The 22,628-nt window shown below is 39.5% G+C and overlaps 1 protein-coding gene across 2 annotated transcripts in view; it reads left to right on the forward strand.

The window, feature by feature from the left end:
- Positions 1–4,175: 4,175 nt before the first annotated feature.
- unc5da (unc-5 netrin receptor Da) overlaps positions 4,176–22,628 on the forward strand; it is a 230,354-nt gene continuing 211,901 nt past the window's right edge. Inside the window, exon 1 of one of the 2 annotated variants that reach the window (XM_084386522.1) lies at positions 4,176–4,443. In XM_084386522.1, the coding sequence (XP_084242648.1) occupies positions 4,353–4,443 (91 nt within the window). In that variant the 5' untranslated portion in view covers positions 4,176–4,352. The remainder of the gene's footprint in view (positions 4,444–22,628) is intronic. The other variant, XR_014625115.1, reaches the window with a different exon arrangement.

The following is a 22,628-nucleotide window of genomic DNA, read 5'->3' on the forward strand; positions in this document are numbered from 1 at the left end:
AAATCAAATCTGAGCACACTAAATTATCACTGGAGAAAAAAAAATCCTTTGAGATTAGGGTTTATGGCTGGGACATTTGTAATTAGACATGTAAAATTGCATGTTAGTGATGTTTTTGTATGTTTTTTATTTATGTAAATTGTTGAATTAAAGACTACAGTGATATCACAGATGGGTAACATTTCAGTGACCATGTTACACATATTATGGTAGTTTTTTTTAAAATATATACACTGAACAAAATTATAAATGCAACACTTTTGTTTTTGCCCCCATTTTTCATGAGCTGAACTCAAAGATCTTAGACTTTTTCTATGTACACAAAATGAAGTTTCATGTAACAAAGTTCGGGAGGAGCACGTTCAGGTAATCAACCAATCAGCACAAGAGGAAGCTGGTATAAATAAAGCCTTCAGTCTCACGACAAGTTTCTCAGCATCCCTCCACCACCCCATCACCTCACACTCGGCTGGGTCTACCCCAGTATAAGGGGGGAGTACTCTGGGTTCGGGCCAAATTCCGAGCTCGGAGCCCTCCCCTGGACAGCAAGCCAAAAACGCATAAATACTACATCAGATTTCATGTATGTGTGAATTCGTGAAAGGCCTATTTCTCTCAAAAATTGTTCACAAATCTGTCTAAATCTGGGGTCCAAAAAACAGTCAGTATCTGGTGTGACCACCATTTGCCTCACGCAGTGCAACACATCTCCTTCACATAGAGTTGATCAGGTTGTTGATTGTGGCCTGTGGAATGTTGGTCCACTCCTCTTCAATGGCTGTGCGAAGTTGCCGGATATTGGCAGGACCTGGAACACGCTGTCGTAAATGCCGATCCAGAGCATCCCAAACATGCTCAATGGGAGACATGTCCGGTGAGTATACTGGCCATGCAAGAACTGGGATGTTTTCAGCTTCCAGGAATTGTGTACAGATCCTTGCAACATGGGGCCGTGCATTATCATGCTGCAACATGAGGAGATGGTCGTGGATGAATGGGCCTCAGGATCTCGTCACGGTATCTCTGTGCATTCAAAATGCCATCAATAAAATGCACCTTCGTTGTCCATAACATATGCCTGCTCATACCATAACCCCACCGTCACCGATGGGCCACTCGATCCACAACGTTGACATCAGCAAACCGCTCACCCACATGACGCCATAAACTCTGTCTGCCATCTGCCCTGTACAGTGAAAACCGGGATTCATCCGTGAAGAGAACACCTCTCCAATGTGCCAGACGCCATAGAATGTGAGCCCACTCAAGTCGGTTACGATGATGAACTTGCAGTCAGGTCGAGACCCCGATGAGGATGACGAGTATCCAGATGAGCTTCCCTGAGACGGTTTCTGACAGTTTGTGCAGAAATTCTTTGGTTATGCAAACCAATTGTTACAGCAGCTGTCAGGGTGGCTGGTCTCAGACGATCTTGGAGGTGAAGATGCTGGATGTGGAGGTCCTGGGCTGGTGTGGTTACACGTGGTTTGCGGTTGTCAGGCCGGTTGGATGTACTGCCAAATTCTCTGAAACGCCTTTGGAGACAGCTCATGGTAGAGAAATGAACATTCAATTCACGGGCAACAGCTCTGGTGGACATTCCTGCAGTCAGCATGCCAATTACATGCTCCCTCAAAACTTGCGACATCTGTGGCATTCTGCTGTGTGATAAAACTGCACATTTTAGAGTGGCCTTTTATTGTGGCCAGCCTAAGGTAGCCTGGATGCCAGCCGAACTTAGCACTGCCCACAACATTTTTAGGTCGGGAAGTTCGGTCTGGACTCGATCCGTTGAAGAGCTATTATGCCCAAACAAAAATTGTTCGGACCAATCAAATTGTCAGGGCGGGCTTTATACGATGATGGACAGATGAGCAACGGTAACGTAATCATCCACGTCATCAAAGAGCGCTTGGGTTGAATTTGTTTACAACAAAGAAGATTGCCGCTGGAGAATTGAGATTTCACGAGTTCACACTTACAAATAAGTCAGATAGAATAAATGCATATTTGGCGTGCTGTCCGAGGAGAGGGCTCCGGGCTCGGTATTCGGCCCGAACCCAAAGTAGCCTACTCCCCCCGTATTCCTGGCTGTGGAAGGACAAGCCGAGAGTGAGTGGAGGGATGCTGGAAACTGTCAAGGAATGTTAGGTGAGTTGACAGAGTGAATAAATATATATGCTTCCTCTCATGCTGATAGGGTAGACATGGTAATTGTTTGATGACAAGTTGATTGGATCGATTATTTGAACGTGCTCCTCCGAACTTTGTTTATAAAACATTATGTGTAGATTCCGCCATCGCGTCTGTTATAGAAGATATCGTCAGCGCATTAATTTTAAAAGAGGAACAGAGAACCGCGATCAAGGCATTTGTCGATCGGAAACATGAATGAAAAACATACGTCACTTACTCCGTTGCTATGATTGGTTGTAGGTCTATCCAATTGAGTGCAGAGGCATTTTCCTTCCTGGTTCGGTTGAAACACGCCCCATAATCACAGCCCAATGGAGCAGTATCAGACTCACATTCTGACTAGAATCTGAGTATGATGACGTCAGGCTAAGCCTAAGGCACACCTGTGTAATTATCATGCTGTCTAATTAGCATCTTGATATGCCACACCTGTGAGGTGGATGGATTATCTCGGCAAAGGAGAAGTGCTCACTAACACAGATTTAGACAGATTTGTGAACAATATTTGAGAGAAATAGGCCTTTTGTGTACATAGAAAAAGTCTTAGATCTTTGAGTTTAGCTCATTAAAAATGGGGGCAAAAACCAAAGTGTTGCGTTTATAATTTTGTTCAGTGTATATAGTCAGGCCTGTAAACCACCATAGATAATGAGGAGAAACAATTAGATGGTCAGTTAATGGGTTTAGTTATTTATGTTTAAACTTCTACAATTGGTCCCTCCAGTCTTGAATTTTCATTTACAGCCTATATAAAAATAGTGTGTGATTACAAGCAGCTTATAATTACCATTATTAATATTAATATAATTAAAGTGCTTGTGGTTAATTATATTCACAGTAACATGATCAGTGCAATATAAAGTGACCTAAAACTCTAATAGCCTTTCAGTAATTAATGTATTACCAAGGCATGTATTATTTATTTATTTATTTATTGTACAACAGACAACTCAAATTTAGGAGCTTATGTTTTTTCAGTTTTTTTTTTTTTTTTTTATCCCGATATGTGCGTGGAAGATTATATCAATGCTCATTTTGTGCGTACGCAACGTTTATACATCAGGCCCCTGGAGTCCATTGATTTCAGAATGCTTCTGCGTTCGCTCCATTAGTCCGCTCCACTTAAACATGGATTCCACACCTCCTTTTGGTCTGTGCGACACACAGCTTGACGGTTTGACTTAGCCTACTCAGTGCCGGTTTTATTACATGCTCATATAAATGCAGATTCAACTTTAGCAGAGAATGTGGAAATACTTTTTTATTTATATTTATTTAACTGTTTTGGACTTGGACATCATGCAGTGTGGTAGATAATGACATGCATTTTGACATATGGCTATATGGCTTCCAAACGAAGCTATCTGTCCAGAGCAGAAAAAAGAAAGAAAATACGACAAGAACAAAGTAGGGATATATTTTTGTAACATTTAAAATTCTTATTTATTCTTGACATAGCAATAAATTCATTTCGATGGGGGCCCCTTCACAAAGTTTTGCTTAGGGCCCCCAGAAGTGTAGGACCGGCACTGAGCCTATTTGAAACATTTTTCGTTGTTGGAGACAAAATATACGAACTGGGTATTTTTTGTCTGAAATGTAAATAACTAGATATAGATTACATGTTTATGGACTAACACTCTTGCTCATGTGATATTGCTTAAGTAAACATCCATTCTTCAGATTATGCACGAGAGACGTCACCGCCTCTGCTCCGGTGTGCAGCGTTGCTCTCATCTCAGTGGCCCCCAGTAGCCCGACACGATCTGTGATGAAATCAGTGTAACACAACCAGCTGTTCATATGTCATCTCGAATTCACCCGATATCTGACATGTATGCTCATGTATCATCTCTTACTCAGGCACATCTGGTCACTTCGCAGCGCATTCGAGCAGCAGGGTGAAGGACAGCCGCTGCGCTCCCTCCGCCCTCAATCACCCTCCGCTATTGGCCAGCGCTCACCGGCTTCATTATTCCAGTCTCACGGATGCGCGAGACACTCACTCAGCGCGCGGATGAGAGAGATTCACTTTGGGTTTATCGCTACGGGAGGGACCTGTTACTGAAGCCACTGGAACGCACGGCACATGCATGAGAGCGGCACTTGCGAGCGGCTCCCCGGTTTAGTTGGGGACGCAGGAGAGAAGCGCAGTGATGATGGGACGCTTTGGGAAGAAGGGACGATACTCCTGCTTTGGCGTCCTCGCGGTCCTGGTTCTCCTGCTGCCCTATGCGATGGCTAGAGGTAAGAGAACTTAACTGTTTACGAAAGCCTAACGATATACTTTTATAGCCCCACATTTAGCTGTCCTGAAGAGTTCGAGTACTCTGAAGCTTCGTCGTATGAATATATTTGCACTGGGTGATGGTCTATAATGACTGTAGCCTACATTATGTTTTTTTTTTTTTTAAGCAAGGGCAAGGCACGACTGTTCCGATTTCAATTGGACTTCGGAATGGAGAATGTGTAGTAGATGCTAATTTACCTAAAACTCCCACACGGCACGCATGTAAGTAATGCTCTCAGTCTCATCACTGTGCCAAACGCTTGAATAGGCATAAGCGACTGTAAAATCGAGTGCCGATGCAAAGGGAAATTTGCGCGCAATGCATCTTGTAAATGTCAGTCAAAAATTATGAAATATCAGCAGTCTGGAAACCTTCTCATCATTTTGGTTTGAATGAAGCTTATTTATTGGAGTGAGCGTGCGTGCCACGAGATTCGCAGCGCAACAGGCATGAAAGGCGCGCTGGTTCTACACCCGTCGTGTTCTTGATTGAAAAGCGCGTAACACTTTATTGAACAGTTATTTGTGTGTTTTATATATTTATTTATTATGGCTTAAATTACAAACAACTATAGGTGAATTAAGTGCGTACTTACTGTAAGTACGCTGCTGCTTAAATAGTTTTACTGTAAAATATTATAGTTTTGGAACTAAAAAGTCACTTTCGGACGCTTTAAGTATTGTATTTTTTTTCCCGATAGTTATTTATTCTTCTTATTTTTCATCGGTTATTTACATGAGGGCGTTTTGCAACGTTTTATGTTGTTTAGGTCATGGTTATTTCATTATTGTAGTGTGTTACTTTGGTTTTTTATTAGACATGGCTCATGGAAAGCAGGCTATAATTTGTGTAATTATACTTACAAAAAGCATTTTTACGTTGGAATATTTACTATTTTACAGTCCAGTACAGTAACATTGTCACTGTATTTTTGTAATGGTCAGCTTCTGGCAACAGCTACCATTTTTTTCTTTACCATTTACCTTTTTTTTTGTGTGTGTTTCAGCATGCACATTTTAGTGTAATGTGTGACTGAAAATCACGTGTTGGTGTCCTATCTATAGATATCCTACTGTTCATACTTTCATCAAGATTATTGTTGCATGTTCTTTTAAACGAAAGCAGAAGCAAGGCAGCAATTATCTTATGTTAAGAGTCATTGATTCTTAGTGAAGAGGTGGACAGTGCACCCAGACACAGTACAATAACTATCATTAAGATGTTCAACCAAGATAGATTAATTGGATGTTTATAAACAAGTGTCCAATTAGCATTTCGTTAATTGCCTGTGTGTTTTTCCCCCCCTTCCGAATAAAGAGATCCTATGTGTGGCACCTGCAATTTGAAGTGATGCACTTAAAATAAATCTGATGATATGGATTGGACAATTTGAGGTTGATAGTCTTGTTATTAGTCAGGAGTGCTGTTATTATCTGAGGCACCCCTAAGGGCCACTTTTGAGATCCGTTTTGTGTATCCGTTCATATAGGCTCGCTGAGAGATTGTGTTTGCAGTTTTCACTCTGGGTTTATTCATATGAAACTGTGATTCTGTAGTTCATACATCATCCATTTATATCCTGGTTTATTTGATATGCGATAAGAAGAGGTGCATTTAAAGTGTTAAATCCTAAAGATACGACTTTGAATCTGCATCAAATTCTGTAAATTAATCAATACAGAACGTTCTTTCTCATTGTGTATCGTAAAGTCCTCTGATGTTTGCTGCCGAGAAACATCTGACCTCCTGATTTTATCGTCCCGTATGATAAACTATTTGAAAGTCTATTAGCAAATTAGCCCTCAGGATTTGAACCTCCTCCTTTCCTTAAACTATGGAAATCAGCTTGAACCGGCCTAACATTCATGATTAATGAGTTCTCCTCACCAGCATTAAGATGGTATTGCATAAGATATATCCGTTCCTCTCGGAGATACTGCTTTGTTGGTTCATTCAGAGAATTCATTAATATGCAAATGAAATCGTGTCATTAAAATATCCAATCATCTGTCATGTTCACTTACACCGCCTCAAGCGCTCACATCATCTATTGTTTCACATCCACACTCAGAAATGCTCCGTACCTGTCAGAAAGAAGCTGTTATTGAAAACCATAAACAAACCCAAACTATTACGCCGTTCGCCACATTGCCTGTGGTCAGAGCGTTAAATGTCATTTTCCTTTAATGTACTGTGTTTTTTTTTTTCTTTTTTTTTTTTTAATAAAGTTGATGTGAGACACAGAACGGAAATGTTGCCCTGGGCAGTAGTAGATGGAGATGTAACTGTGCCCGATTCAGTGATAGAGGCACACATGGTAATGAGTTCGAGTAGCTTTTGAAGTCTCCAGAGAGGTTCTCTGATGGCATGAGTTATGAATAAAGGCAGCGTGTTCCATCTGAACATAGGCAATGTTTAATTTACCATCCCGTATCCTTAGACAGACTCTCACAGTATGCTTTTTGACATCTGTGCACATATGAAGGAGAACCCTGATTCGAATCTGCAACGTAGGACATATTGTGGACGTTGTGTATCAGCTACATGATTGAGTATGAGCAATAGAACATTACTCAGGATATCTGTTAACGTTGATGCATTGCAGTGTCTACAAGTATCTCGTACTGTAACGGCAATGCAAACATTTCCCAGAATGCATCATTGATGTCCCCGGTGAAATGTTCTGAGAGCTTGTCATGAACCTGGTTGTTGGAGAGTATTTATGAGAGCGAGCGAGTGGAAAGGGCCAGGTCTGCTTATCCTCAGGGACTGGGAATGGAGCTGGATCAGAAGATGCTTGTTAGGATGATGGAATCCTCTTGTCATTTGTCATAGGTGTAACATGGAACGCCAGCCCTTTTCCCTTTCCCTGGATTTTCAATACAAGGATAAGAAGCTTGTGCAGTGTTTATGCATATGTGTGAACAGGTGTTTGTGTAATTTCCCTCAGAGGATTGTGATTTGCTGTATAGTCTGTATGTTCAGCGTTTGCCGGTTAAACCCAACAAAGGTCACGTTTAATCTTTCAAACACACAAGGAGGGAGGATCTTCGTAACCACATACATTTTCAATAACATGAGAGCAGCAGGGGTGGGTCCCGGGGGAGGCTGAGTTTGAGTTTTTGTGTTTGCTTGCATAATTTCCGTTTGAGAGTTATTTTTGTTAACGTTTATCCTACATTCTATACTGTCAGACAATCCAGGTTTTCTGAATGTGGGTAGGCTACTCAAACAAGTTGTTGTCAGCACAATTGGAGTTTCATCATTTTAGTGACAGGATCACAAATAAATCCTCAAAAAGTGGCAAATATGAGTAAAGGTACATTTAACCGTAACGCAAATTGTAAAAATGGTAGTTTGGCCAGTGTTGACGTAAGTGATGTGAACAATTCACATCGGACACATATAAACTATATAGAAACCATAATTGATTGCTGCATCTTGTGTCTTCTAACAGCTTTTACTTCAGCTGAACATTTTCCATCTGATGTTTATCTCAGATGCCTAAAGGTTTCTTTTTTTTTTTCCTTCATGACTCCATGTGGTGACACATATGTGGAACATTCCTCACATTAAGCCACCAAAACGGAAATATGAGGAACAAAATAATGATGTACTGTATCTTCATTGCTTTTAGGTCCATTGCAGTTTCACAGAGAAATAGACTGACTCATCTCAGGGGACACATTGACTTGCGCTGCTTGTCACTAATATTGAAGGAAAAACAGCCAATTATATATAAAAAAAAAAAAATGGTTATGGCTGAATGGTAATTTTGGACCCTGTGTACCTAACAATAACATCATTACCCTTTTGGGTTGTGGAAGGTTGATGGGCCAAAATAGCTAATGTCCTGTGAAAGCATAAAACGTGGCCATCTCAAAAACGTTACCTTACCTTACCTTGCAGTTTCATTTAGCCATATGGATATTTGTGTAGCTCTGAAAGTATCGCCACTCAGTTTTCCTGGCACCACAGTTCCTTTTCCCGAGTGGCCTTGTTTTCCGTTTCTCCATCTTCATTTGTGTCTCCTCAGAGTGCTTTTGAGAGAGTACTGAATGAAGAGACTTTGAGATTGCTGTCCTTCCTCCATTGACCCTGGGATTCACCACAATGGCATAACTCGCACCATTAACCGTGAAATCTTGAGAATGAGTGCATTCCTTTCTCTTTGTCTGCCTTAACTCTGTTTATCTTTTCAGCATGCACACATACCTCTCCAGGTACTCTAAATGTTTTGGACTATCCTCCATATAATAATTTTCCAGGAAGGAAAAAATTATCGATAAGTACAGTATCAATAGGCAGTTAGTTAGGGCGTAAAATGATGGTGCCAAAGGAATAAGAAGGGGAAAGTGTATTATCTGGTCATTTAAAATAATCTTTTGGGTTCTGCTACATTCTGACCCAATTCAAAATCTTGCTGATTTGTGTTTTTTACAGTTGGCAATGCAATAATGACAAATTAACAGGCACTCACACAAACACACACGCACTGTAATGACTGTTTGATGGATAACATCAACCTCTATGCAGTAATCACACAAATGTAAACTAGTTTAATGTATTCTCCCCTCATTACCCCACTGTGACAGATGTCTGCTATTGGTCATTGTATTTGAAAAATGATCCGACAAGTCTCTTTGATGTAAATCGATACTGCTCCCAAATATGAATATTTCATGTGTTAATAATCAATTGCAACATTGACAGAGATGTAAGAGCTTGTCTGTAATAAAATATAATGCAATTTAATATCGGAGGTTGCGTTGGCTGTGCTGTCATTGAGCAGTGTTCTGATTGGCCCGTGGGCAGTATTGATCACTGTGAGACAGGCAACATGAGCAAGCAAAACTAGTTGAACGAGCTTGTCCCTTTTTTTCATTTGTGCATGAATCGTATGTATCGTCTTTGGAATGTGATGCTATCTTGTGACATTTCATAAAATACTGTGTAGAGAATATATCAGTGGCATTTTTACAATAGTTGTAGGCAGGGTTCGAAATGACTTAGGACTCTTGGGGGGGTCCCCTAAAATTTAATTATTAAATTATTAAAAATTCTGAAGACTACCTTGCTACACTATATACTGTAGGCAAACTTATATGGAGCAATGTTGAAGTGTTGAAGGTGGGATAATGGTCTTGGGATGCTTTTCATGGTTTGGGCTAGGCCCAGTATTGTAGTGGTGTCTGGAGAAGTGGCTATAATCTAACAGGTAACCCTCCAACTCTGAATAAAACATTTTAAAAGATAATTGCGACTTTTTATCTCACAATTGCGAGTTTACATCTCGCAATTCTGACTTTATAACATGCAATTGCGACTTTATTTCATGCAAATCTGACTTTATATCTCGCAATTCTGAGAAATAAAGTCAGAATTGAGAGATATAAAGTCAGAGTTGCGTGAAATAAAGTCGCAATTGCGTCATATAAAGTCAGAATTAAGACTTTTTTTCTCGCAATTGCGACTTTATATCACGCAATTCTGACTTTATAACACATAATTGCGAGTTTATATCTCGCAATTCTGACATCTTTTCTCAGAATTGTGAGATATAAACGAACAATTGTGAGATATTAAGTCCAATTCTAAGGGAAAAAAAATACAGACTTTTTTTTTTTTTACCTCAGAATTATATCTCACAATTCTGATTTTATAACACGCAATTGCGACTTTATATCATGCAATTCTGAGTTTATATCTCCCAATTGCGTATTATAAAGTCAGAATTGCGAGATATAAACATGCAATTCTGAGAAAAAAAGTCAGAATTTCAAGTATTTTTCTCGCAATTGCGAGTTTATGTCTCATAATTCTGACTTTATAACACGCAATTGCAACTTTATATCACGCAATTCTGACTTTATAACCTGCAATTGCGACTTTATATCACGTAATTCTGAGATAAAAAGTCAGAATTACCTTTTTTATTTTTCACTCTGTGGCGGAAACAAGCTTCCATAGTCTGCTGTTAGCTGGCAGATCATTTGGCTTCATACACATACTTAGCTAACAAGAAACGTTGACAAACGTACTCTTCTAATCATTACACTGGGTATCTAGTTAATGCAACTTTTGATATAGGATCTCGAACTCCTAATATTTTACTATAAGCAATTATAGAGATATAAATATAATCGAAGCACTTACAGGATTTCACTCTTTGTGAGGTTTCGTTTTGCCGCGTTCAGCTACAGTAGCCTACGTGTCTGCGGGAGCACCACAACAACAATCTGTGACGCTGTATAGGAACTCACTCGGCTAATAGCTGCCCTGATTGCTGCCTCGCGCTAGGAAATAAATTAATTACTGTTATAAATATAAAACGTCACTAAAGACCTATAATTTTCACAATTATTTTTAATGTTAAAATATATTTGTCGGGGACCCCTCAAAATCCAAAAATAAATTCTTATGGGGGATCCCTAATGACTTATGGAGGGTCCGGGACCCCCCCAGACCCCCCTCATTTCGAACCCTGGTTGTAGGTACTGAAGCTTACATTGGGTGAACATGGGGTAGATCCATTACTTTAATGCTTTTGAAATGGCCTTCCTGACTGACAAGACTAGTTTAGACTAGAATGAATTTCCTTGCTGGTCCAGCCTGGTTTATGCTGGTTAAATGCAGGTTTATGCTGGTAAGGTGCAGGTTAAGTGTTGGTTTATTTTGGTTAGATGATGGTTTATCTGAGGGACCTTGGCAGTCAGAACCACTGTTAAGAATATTTCCTTCAGACATTTCACACTCTCATATTTGGAAGCTTGTGTCCGCCACAAAATAAAACAATTGAAAAGATAATTGCGACTTTTTATCTCACAATTGCGAGTTTATATCTCGCAATTCAAACTTATTTTCTCGCCATTGTGAGATGTAAACTCACAATTGCGAGTTATAAAGTCCAATTTTGAGAGAAAAAAGAAAAATTTTCTCAGAATTGCAATTCTTTTATAAAAGTTTATCTCACAATTCTGACTTTATAACTCGCAATTGCGGGTTTATATGGGTTTAAGATGTAAACTCGCAGTTGCGAGAAAAAAGTCAGAATTGTGAGATAAAAAGTCTCAATTACTTAAAAAAAAAATGTCTGTGGCGGAAACAAGTTTTCTCGTATCAAACATTAAAACACTCATTAAATATTCAGTTTTGGTCACAAGTCATAAGACTACAAGATGTTTTTTGTATTTGTACAAAAAATTGCTTTTTGTGGTTCTTGTGCACAATTCCCTGATATGTACTGTGCAGTGAATCTGCCCACTGTTCTTGACAGAAAGCCTCCAGCTACTGCAAGTTCTTTTGTTTTTCCCAGTGTTCTCTGCATATTTGAGCTCTCATCACAAGCTTGGTGATATTTAGGTCCAGTTTTAGGACAAAAAAGGCACTCACACGCAACTTCACATCACAAAAAGAGTCAACAAATTCTGCCTGTTAAATTTGAAACAGGATAATTGTTCTATCGGCTTGTTGAATGTACTTAAATATCAGTTATCTAGATTCTTCAGCACAGTGCAAAATAAAAAAGCTAAATAATACAAAGTATTTAGCAGATTTTGCCAGTCAAATGTTACCTTATGAGCACAGCTGTACCATCATGATCTAATATTCACTCATACCCTTGAATTTCATTAAAACTATAGCCCTTTTTTAAATAATGAATGTGTCACTATATAATATGATTCGATCTTCTTTCTCATTTCATACATATGTTCTTGAGGCCACTCATAGGATGTGCTCAGTGTACCGTGACCAACGGAGGAGAGTGCCACGTTCTTATGTGCATACATTTTTCATTCTCTCTCTCTCACACACACACACACACACACACACACACACACACACACACACACACACACACACGCACGCACGCACGCAGGCCGTGTACAGTGAAGGGCTCGCTTCGTCTGCATGTTGATGTATGGTCAGCAGCAGTGTCTGTGTAAAAATCTGCTGGTGCTTCACGCCTCTGTGACTCACTGCTTGTAAAAGAGCCGGAGAGCTGCACAAACCAGGTGTTTTGTGAAAAACACTCACACTCACAGCACAGAGCCAGCTAGAAACAGACACTTTTTTTTCCTCACATACTGTTTTTCCTCTCAATGAAAAGTAGTTAATTTTCTTTACAGCCCTTTTAACTTCAGTGTGGGTTTAAAATATTGTCCTCATTAGATTTCGGGTTGCCTCCCACTGTGAAATTGCAAATGTTCCTCGGAAGCACATTGTCTTCTCAATCTCGTTTGAGAATAGTAGAGAAAAATGCTGTTTGCGCACTGCATTTTTACTCCTTTAGGAATTTGTTTGGACTTACATTTTTCGGGGGCACATTAAGAAATATCCACTTGATTGAATGAGCTCTTTGCTGGGCAGGACACAGCTGGGATGTGTCATGTTGGTACCATATCAGTTGTTTTTATTTATTTATTTAATTTTTTATTCATCAGATGATATACTGACTAACAGTGGCCACTACTGGATAATTAATTCTGCATTCTCATTTCCCCTATTTTTAGATAGGGAAGTAACTTTGCCATCATCTAATGCTCAGAAAAGTACATTGTTAAATGTAATCTTTAGTAGGCTAAATCTCAAAATAAATGTTTTCATACTGTACATTATAATGTTGTGAACTTGTGATGTTATGAACTATTTTAGTTTTTAGTGTTTTATTATATTGTAGATAAATTAGTGTACAATTTATATATCGACCATTTATTTAAATTTAAATATATATATTTCTTTTATAATACTTGACTTTTAAATTCAACAAAGAAGTAAATGTATTGATTTGTAAAAACTAAATTAGTATATATACATGACTTTTGTATGTAGATATATTTTTTACTAAACTAATTTCTTACTACTGTTTCACTGGCTGCTCGCATTATATTTTAGCTTTTGTGCTTAAATAATCACCATTGTTGTCGTCTTGGTCTGTCAAGTTAAGGTGTTTCTGTGCTACATCCAAATTCTGTGTGGTAATCCAATGCTGTTTTCTGTCGGTTTTGATTTCTGTGCCACTTTTTTCGTCAAATACACCATTATAGGTGTATAGTATATGTTGTTGTGCTCCCTCAAACCAGTAGTGAAACTGTCAATGAGCCTGAGCTTTAGCACCTTAAGCAGTTAGCGGTTAGCACAGCTTGCTACAGCGCAGAGGGTTCCCTGAATGCTGCACACCTAGTGTGTGATTCAACAGGGCTAAGTGGTTGACATCACATATACTTGTTCCTGCACCTTACTATTCCTCTCTGATAGCCTACTATACGTACACACTCACACTCACTTTCTCTCTCTCTCTCTCTCTCTCTCTCAAGGTCTCACTCTTTGTCCTCCCATCCATCACTTCACACACATATTATACTTTAATATTCCGCTTTCTATACATTTCTGTTCTGTCTTCACGTTTCCCCTCTGTCCTGCCCTTTCTTCACAAATCTCAGCTCTTTCACACACACTTATGACCTGTGGGAGAGAAAACCCAGGCGAATAAAAAAAGAAACACTTCATGGTCACACAACGGGACACCGGATGGCTGCAGTATGATAATCTGGCATTAACAAATGAAATTGACGACCCTGAGACTGGGTGGCTCACTGTGGCCGATGCACCTGAGGTCAGCGCAGTCTTTTATTTTCCAATTAGCGAAAGAAAGGTGAGACGAAGCCTGCCAGGGTCTCTCTCGTCAAGAAAATGTGCAGTCTCCCGCTTTAGCTGTTCCTTCCGCTCCCTCATATAATTCCGTTCTGCGATTTACATGCAAATGAGAGCAAATGACTATTCATTCAGAAGTGAAATTGGGAATGTGCATGCTAATGCTAAGAGACCACCATTACAATCTTTGTTCCCCATGTTACTTGACGCATCAACGGGATGTGAGTATTTTCCTCCAGTGCGAAGAAATAAAATGCCACTTTAACTTTAAAAGCACAATAACAAACAGTGACAGAAATCATAGGTACAGGATGACATTGGAAGAAAAAGATCTACCACTCCGCTAATCGTTACCCACAATTCCCCATCTCTCTCTCCCTCTCCCATTCTGCAACGCATTGGGTAATTCAGCTTGAGAATGACACAAGTGATTGCAATCTCACCATCCATGAAACAACATGAATGCCGCCTAATCATACTTCATATGTATATTAAGTGTGTTTATGTGTGTGCTTCAGATTTATTTGATCTATTCATATAGGTGCTCTAAGGAATTTGGCAGTGATCATTGTGTTGAGTGTATTTCTATATCATAATTTGGACAGTGCAGGTCAAAGGTCATGCCACATAAAGCAATGTCTATGCAGTGAGCTTTATAGCCTCACTGTGAGTCTATGCTTGGATGTATATTATTAAGGCAGGCAGGAGGAGAAAAAACTTAGCAAAGCGTGATAAACGCTGTCATTTTCATCTCTTGTTTAAAAGCAGATACCTGCTTTTTGGGAACGCAATTGTGTGAAACAGTTCTGGGAGGTAACCATACCCTACTATTTTGATGACAGGCTCAGGCATTTCAGAATGGCCAAACCAACATTTGAGATGCTGTGCAAAAATTGGTTAGCTGGTTAGTCCAGTTATCCTATAACATCCTCTGTTGTGACAAAGTCATGAGTTTTTTGTTGAGCATGAAATTTATGAAATTTGTAAATGTCGGCTAAAGAATTTCTGATAAAGAAGTTATCCACCTCAATTGTAAACATTTTTTTTGGTATTTGTAAAAGAGAAAAGTAAAAAGAGAAAAAAATATATAAAATGAAAATATATTTTTAATAAAATATATTTCATAGAATAAAATATAAAAAAGATGATTATTTTGCACTAATTCTGTGTGCCCTATTTTAACGATCTAAGCGCATGGTCTAAAGCGCACGGCGCAAGTGCACTTAGGTCACGTCAGAATCCACTTTTTCTAGTTTAACGACGGGAAAAATGGTCGGGGCACCCTGCGCATGGTCTAAAAGGGTTGCCCCTTTTCTCTTAATGAGTAATGGGTGTGTTTTGGGTGCAATAAACCAATCAGAGTCTCATCTCCCATTCCCTTTAAAAGCCAGTTGCGCTCGCGCCATGGCGGATTGCTATTTACATGGCGGAATTTGCAAGCGGAAAACGGATCTGCTCGTGTGCGAGGTTAAAGCGCGCATGCAGACCATCTACGGGACAAAGTGTACATGCGTTGTGGACCCGCCTATAGGCACACAGTACTAACGCGCCCTTTAAATAACAAAAATATTGTGCCATTGACTTTAAACCAGGTTTCAGTTGGTCAATGGCGCAGTCTATTTCAGTTGCCTCAAAATAGCAATGCGCCAACGTTTTCAGACCAGCATGCCCATGGGCACAAATGCATTTGCTATTTAAACAACGTGGCGCAGGACGTGAAAATGATAACTGCGTTGGGCTGAAACTAGCAAAAAACAATTGCGTCGCGCCTGGCGCTGCATTGCGCTCGTGTTATGTCACAAAAAAACAACAACAAAAAAAACCAGATAAATGCAAAATATAATTTAATGATATAATTAATCTGTATACATATGACTGTTTCATTTTTTCCAAACCATATTTTACATATTTTCAGTGTCTTACGCCATGAACACTTTTCCCCCTAAAAATGTATAGTATAAAATCCCCACTCTCTATGCCAGCATTTTGCTCTTTGAGTGGTGTACCCAGGCTACCTGGCTGCATCACCGCAATGCTCAGCATGCATATTTTATAAGAGTTTTTACAACTGAGTGATGAGGTTGCCTTCCATGTCAAATAGCCATCGGTAGTAGCTCACTCTGTTCTGTGCAGCTGTCAGATTGGTAAGAGGTCTAAGTCAGTGTGAACGCAAGAGGGAGAGGGGGTTTCATCAGTAGCATGCTTCAAAGGAAGCCGAAAGCAGGAAGAGACCTTCGTGTTTAGATTACTCTTTAAATTTCTAAACAGCACACCTGCATCACCCGAGGCCACAATGACCTTGGATGGTCTGTTCAAGTTTGAAATGTGTTTGAAACCTGTCATGCTCACAATATCAAAAATTGCATTTGTTTTAACCTTTAATGATCACAGTTGCTTCCATGCATGTATATAAAGTTTTATTTATTTAAATAGATTAATGATTCACAAAGTCGATTCTAGAGATTTTTTTTGCATTTCATTGCTGCCTTAATAATATACTGTACATCCAAGCATAGACCCACAGTGAGGCTCCAAAGCTCACTGCTGGCTAATTGATTTATGTGGCATGACCTTTGACCTGCACTGTCCAAGTGATATGTTCTTATTGCTCAGAATGACATTGTAAATGTTTCGAGGATCTCCACAAAACATGTAATTGAATCTGGCAGGTCTTGCAGTGCATTTGCTGTTCTCTGTGTCATCTCTTTGTCTCATTGTTCACGCTTTTTCTCTCAGACACTTCAAGCAAAACAACCACACTGATTGTGATCTTTATAAAAGAAAAGCAAGAGACCTAAACATGAAGAGAAAGAGAAAAAGGGATGGAGCAAGTGAGAGTGAGTTGAAAGTAATAGACTGGAAGAATCGATTGCGGGGAGCTACAGCAGAAGACATTAGAGAAGAATCATGCTCACCAGCACTCTTCCCCCCTGGCTTCTTTTTGTTATTTTCTTCTAGTTTGGAGACCTCTCTCTTTTCTCTCTCCCTCGCTTTTCCCTTGTCTCTTTCACACATCCTTCCCTTTCTTCGTTTCCGTCGGTTTGCATCAGGGACCAATTAAATGCAGCCGTACGTCTCTCAGCTCTGAGCCTCTGCTGCACACTTCCTGTCCAAACTGAATCTATAATCGGGGTATAATTTGACTGTGTGGACTCCGGTCTAATCTAGTCCCCCAATAAGCATCTTCACCAGCACCCATTAATTCAGAACAACCTAATGATGCTCCTCGCAGTCATACGATTTACTGAACACAATGAGCTCTTCTTATTGTTTATTCCACCAGCACACCATGTCTCCCCTTGTCATGACAAAAAGCAATCAATTGTGTCTATTAAAAGGTTTATTTATAGAGATGTTTAGGGAGATGTTCCAAGGAATGTGTGAACAGGCTGTGGGTAGAGATATGACTAGAGATGGAAAACATAGATGCTACATTAGTAACTGTTGCTAATTACCATGATATATCAGCGCATCTGCCATATTGGAAAGATCAAAACCTGCTTATAAACACATGCTAGAGAATTAAGAATTTACACACACACACACACACACACACACACACACACACACACACACACATTCTGACTATTTTAGACCTGGCAGGACGACAACCACTATGGAGTATATCCCAGTACCTGCGTGACTCGTCATATACATAAACAGAGAGAAGTAGATGTCTCTCCTAAAATTCCTTAGGAGAAATAAAAGTAGACACAAGTGAGACATGAGAAAGTTCTAAGAGAAATGAGTCCAAAATGAGAATGGGCTGTGAGAAGCATGGAAGAACTCTTTATTGTCTTGCAGAGGATGCTGTTTTTGTTATTATTATTATTATTTGACATTATGGTTTTCCACCTTTAATGGACAGGATATAGGAGGAGAGACAGGAAACAATGGGAGAGGTTAGATGGGAACAGGAGCAGGAAAGTACTTTTAGCTGGGACTCAAACTTGTGCTGTCTGAGATGCAGTTGTGTCTCGATGTCGATGTGTTGTTCACAAGGCTATGGCTCTGAAAGAGGTTTCTCTTAAGCTCAGGATACTAAATGGTAATTCTCATATATGTCTCATTTATCAGCTTTGTCCTCAGATGTCTCATATTTTTCTCCTTACCTAGAGACACTGGAGCGCTCACATTTGTCTCCTCTAAAGTTCAGAAGAGATCTCAACAACTTTTCAAATCAAATGTCTCAGTATTAACTAAAATATTTCTACCATATAATATGGGTCAATAATAAAATTGGTCAAGGATTGAGTCGTAAACCATTTAATGCCTTTCAGCAAAGAAAGCTCCAGGGTTACTGTTCCTGTAGTAAGACCTCTGTAAGTTAGTTTTGATAAAGGCATCAGGTACACTAATATTTCCAAGAACAAATGTGCTCAATGAGCATAAACTTTACAGCTCTATTATTTTATTGTGTCTCAGCAATTAAGAGTTATGTTAATCTTATTTCTGCATTTCACTCTTAATATAGGCTTAAACTTTTAATTTATGGATTGTTTTTTTACTTTAGTGCCTTTCAAGTACTTGACTTGATGCACAATTTGTAAAGTTGTTGAGGTCTTTAACAGAGATAAATTAAACTTTAAAAGAGATAAATGTGAGAGCTCTAGCTGAGAAAAGTCTGAGCCTATGTGATATTGTTGAGGTTTCTTCTGAAACTATAGAGGAGACAAATGTGAGCGATCCAGTGTGTGATCTAAAACTTTAAGGAGACCATTGTGAGTCTGTTAGCGTTTTTGTCTCAGGAGACAAGTGTGAGAAGCAGGAGACTCAAGCAAAAGTCTCCATTTGATGTTAAAGTAACCTCATTTATGTCTAGGAGAAACATTTGAGATGTTTTTATTCCTCTGGGGATACAAGACAAGTCCTACTGTGAAATTACTGTGCAAGTAATGACATTATTAACCTGGAATATAGTACTATAATTTCATACTATACTATAATTTTGAAGCCTAAATACAATCGCCAGAATTAAAAAGCTAAAGGTGGGCTATAAACGAACTACACCACAGTCCCTCGACTTCAAAGTCACCACCACTAAACATCCGACGACTCTTTGAGTTAGAATAGTTTATAAGTGCACAATTATAAGCATAATGAGGCTGTAAAAGTGGACTGCACTTGTCTGTTCTGTGTGATGACATTTAATGTCTCTGACAGCCTCTGTAGTCCTATTTAGCCACTTGTTAACAACCGCCTTTTTCAAGACATTGAACAGCTTAAAAAATCATGAGTGGGGTAATACTGATGCATTGTATGTCGAAGAATAAAACATGAAAGTGTCTTGATCTTGTGTTTACCACAGACCTTATTTCAGCCATTTAACCAAAAACCCATTATAAAAAAATATTGACTTCGGGATAATGGAACTGGCAAAGCTAAAATTCCAACTATTATAGACCGTGCGCGAAGTGGGAAAAAAGTGCCGGTACGCAAGAAAAAGTGAGGGTACACTACAGATTAAAATATAGAAGTGCCAGTACTGCATACCGGTGTGTACTGGCCCACTTTGAGCACTGATTATAGATATACTAATACATACATGTATAGAGTTCTGCATTCCAACACAAAAAATTATGGTTTGATCTCAGGTAGCAGTACGCCATGAATTAAGCTGAAATGATAGTTGAATTCCTTGTACTGTTGTGCTTTTCAACAAGGTCTTCAACCCTAGATTGCTCTAAGTGGGATGTTCCTTGTAATTAGTGTACTGTAAGTCAGTTTAGATAAAGTGTGTTTGCTAAATGACAAGTACCTTTGTTGTGAATGAGTGTTCCTTATGTAACAGAGCCCCATATTTCGCTGCATCTTCTGGAACATCGGTTGCAGGAGGTGTAGAAATGCTTTTGGTGAGTAATGTTTTGGAAATTGACTTGACATACGTGATCCAAGTCTGCGTAGACGAGTTTTGACAATGCTGTAGCAGCCTGACTTTGAACCTTCCCATAAAACTCATAACTTTACCTGTTTGTGCACCACTTTATCTATTTCCCAGGGGTTCTTCTGCATTTCACTCCATCACGTGGCATTTTCAAAGAGAGATGCGCTTGTAAGAGTGTCTGTGTGAAAACATTCACACACACATATACACTGATATGAATACATAAATACACCCACATACGTGTCTTCTCCATCTCTCTCCTCATTTGATCGCTGCAGATTTTAAATTGGTGTCACTCTGCTCTCGCGCTCTTCGCTCCATTTAGGGAGAGAATGATGGGTATGCGAGTGTGTGTGTCTGTATGTGCGTGCCATATCCGTCCTGCTCTTCTTCGCCTCTCTTAATTCCACATTACGTTAATGGCGTCTTTTTCTTGCTCGGTAGTGCAGGGCAATCCTGGGAAGAGAGGAGGCCAGCTAATGAAAAGGTAATGACATGCCGTCCACTGTCATAATGGCCAATTATCTCCCTCTCAGATTCCGGCAACACATAGAGTGCTCAGTTCCCACTGTCTGTCTCACCCTGTAGATACTTTAATGAGCACTTAACGTCCCTCTTTTTCTCATTTTGCTCATCATTCAAGTGTTTTCATCCAGTATTGTCATAGCTAGATCTTTGGAGCGGTGTGTGTACGAGTGTGCGCTTACCTGTGTGCGTGTGTACCTATAGGATGAGTTACGAGGGGTGAATGAGGTACACAGCTTGCTCTTGAGGTAAAGTACCAATGTTTCATTTGAACGTAAGATGGGTTTGAGCTCAGTCTGACATTATCATGTGTCGTCAATCAGCCAGTGACTGTTAACCAGGGAGATTTTAGACGACATTAAAATTAGCTTATTACAATATTCTCTGGAATACTTTATTCTGATTGGTTAACCACAGCATTCAGCTGTAATAATTACTAATATTCAGCATCACCCATGGCAACTTTGTACTGTATTTCAGACCGTTCGGTCCAAGTAACTGAAGCCTGCACTACTTTAACGTCCCTCATATGACACCATTGACTCACGCTCTCTTTTGTACAAATGCAACCGGCAACAGCTTGTGTCTCAGTTATCATTCATAGGGGAAATTTTAAAGTCCCTGTAAAGTCAAAATTAAGTATGTGTTCTGAGTTTGTCATACCACCGAAAAATGTGTTATTAGCCACCCAGCCCAATTTCAATGATTAAAAAAGCCGCCAAGTAAATAAAATAAGCTATCAAAATCTCGAAAAAATGAGCAGTAGTCTCAGCTCTCAAACGCTGGGGGCGTGTCCGCTGGCTGCGCTGAAACCACGCCCACTCGCGGGAAATATGACTCGCGCACAGCTCGTGCATGTCGGCGCGACGGGAGGATGAAGGCCGAAGCGGACAGCGGGAGATAGTCGGTTCGGCCCCATTCACCAGTAACAGCGGATTATCAGTGAATTCCAGTTGTCTCCAACGAAAGTAAACTATCCTGATCTCTACAGAGGCGGGTGTGGTGGTGATCATCAGCTCTCCATCAAGGTAACGTTAGCTCTTCACAAGATAAATCCACCTCTTCTATTATGATCATTTTTCGGAAATTTAAATAAGGACACCGATCTGTTTCCTAAGTGATTGCATCCAGGGAATACGCATTTACATGACGAAGGCATAGCCAGAGCTTACAGTCTATGAGCCAGAGCCGTGGGCATAGTAGCTAGCAAACTGTAGGCTGTCTGATAGTAACTCGCGATTGAGCGATAGGCTTAGTGACTCCGTGCGTCATCAAGTAGGGGCCCAATCAAGCTCAGGGGGTCGCAGTGCGTCATCGAGCCCCCGTTTTAGCCCCGCCCAAAAAATCCGGCTCACAGCAAGGGTGAAAAACTGTTAAACGGTCTAACTCCACAATTTAGTACTTCACAGTTCTCAGTCTTTGTAACATGTTTTAGCAATACATTTCTAGCACTTATAATGTGTTTAGAATTTTTTTGTAGAATTGCCTTTACAGGGACTTTAAATATTTTATTTTCATGTATTTACTTTAAATGTATTTAAAAAATATAGTTTAATTTAATAATGCATACATAAAATAATGTATTATTTTCTATGTAAGCAGTAGTCACACTTGTATATTTTATATTATATTACATTATATTATATTATATTAATCATTATCATATTATATTGAAAAATACCTCAAATGACTTAAGTATAAGTAATAGGACTTAATTTATAAATGTACTTAAAAAGTAAAAAAAAAAACTTTGTTATTGTCTCCCATTGGGAGCTACACAAACCCTAGTAATAGTTTATCCTGCAGATATACACACAAGTAAATATTAGCATTTTCCCAAACACACCGCACTTACAATGCCTCCAGGTTTGCGCAGAGATGCTCATAAATTTAGATTCTGAGAAGTGAAAAACAGAGAGCAGATAAAGATTGCTGCTCTCAATCACACTGCGTGTGTCTCCTTGAATGTATATATATGTGTTTGTGTGAGTTAAGGAGAATGAATGGTTACACACGGCCCTGCTGGTAAACTGCTGTTTTTATGGCGTTTTGGTCTCGGTGCAGGCGCAGTCAAACCT

This window comes from Rutilus rutilus, assembly GCF_951802725.1.
Source record: "Rutilus rutilus genome assembly, chromosome: 18".
NCBI lineage: Eukaryota > Metazoa > Chordata > Actinopteri > Cypriniformes > Leuciscidae > Rutilus > Rutilus rutilus.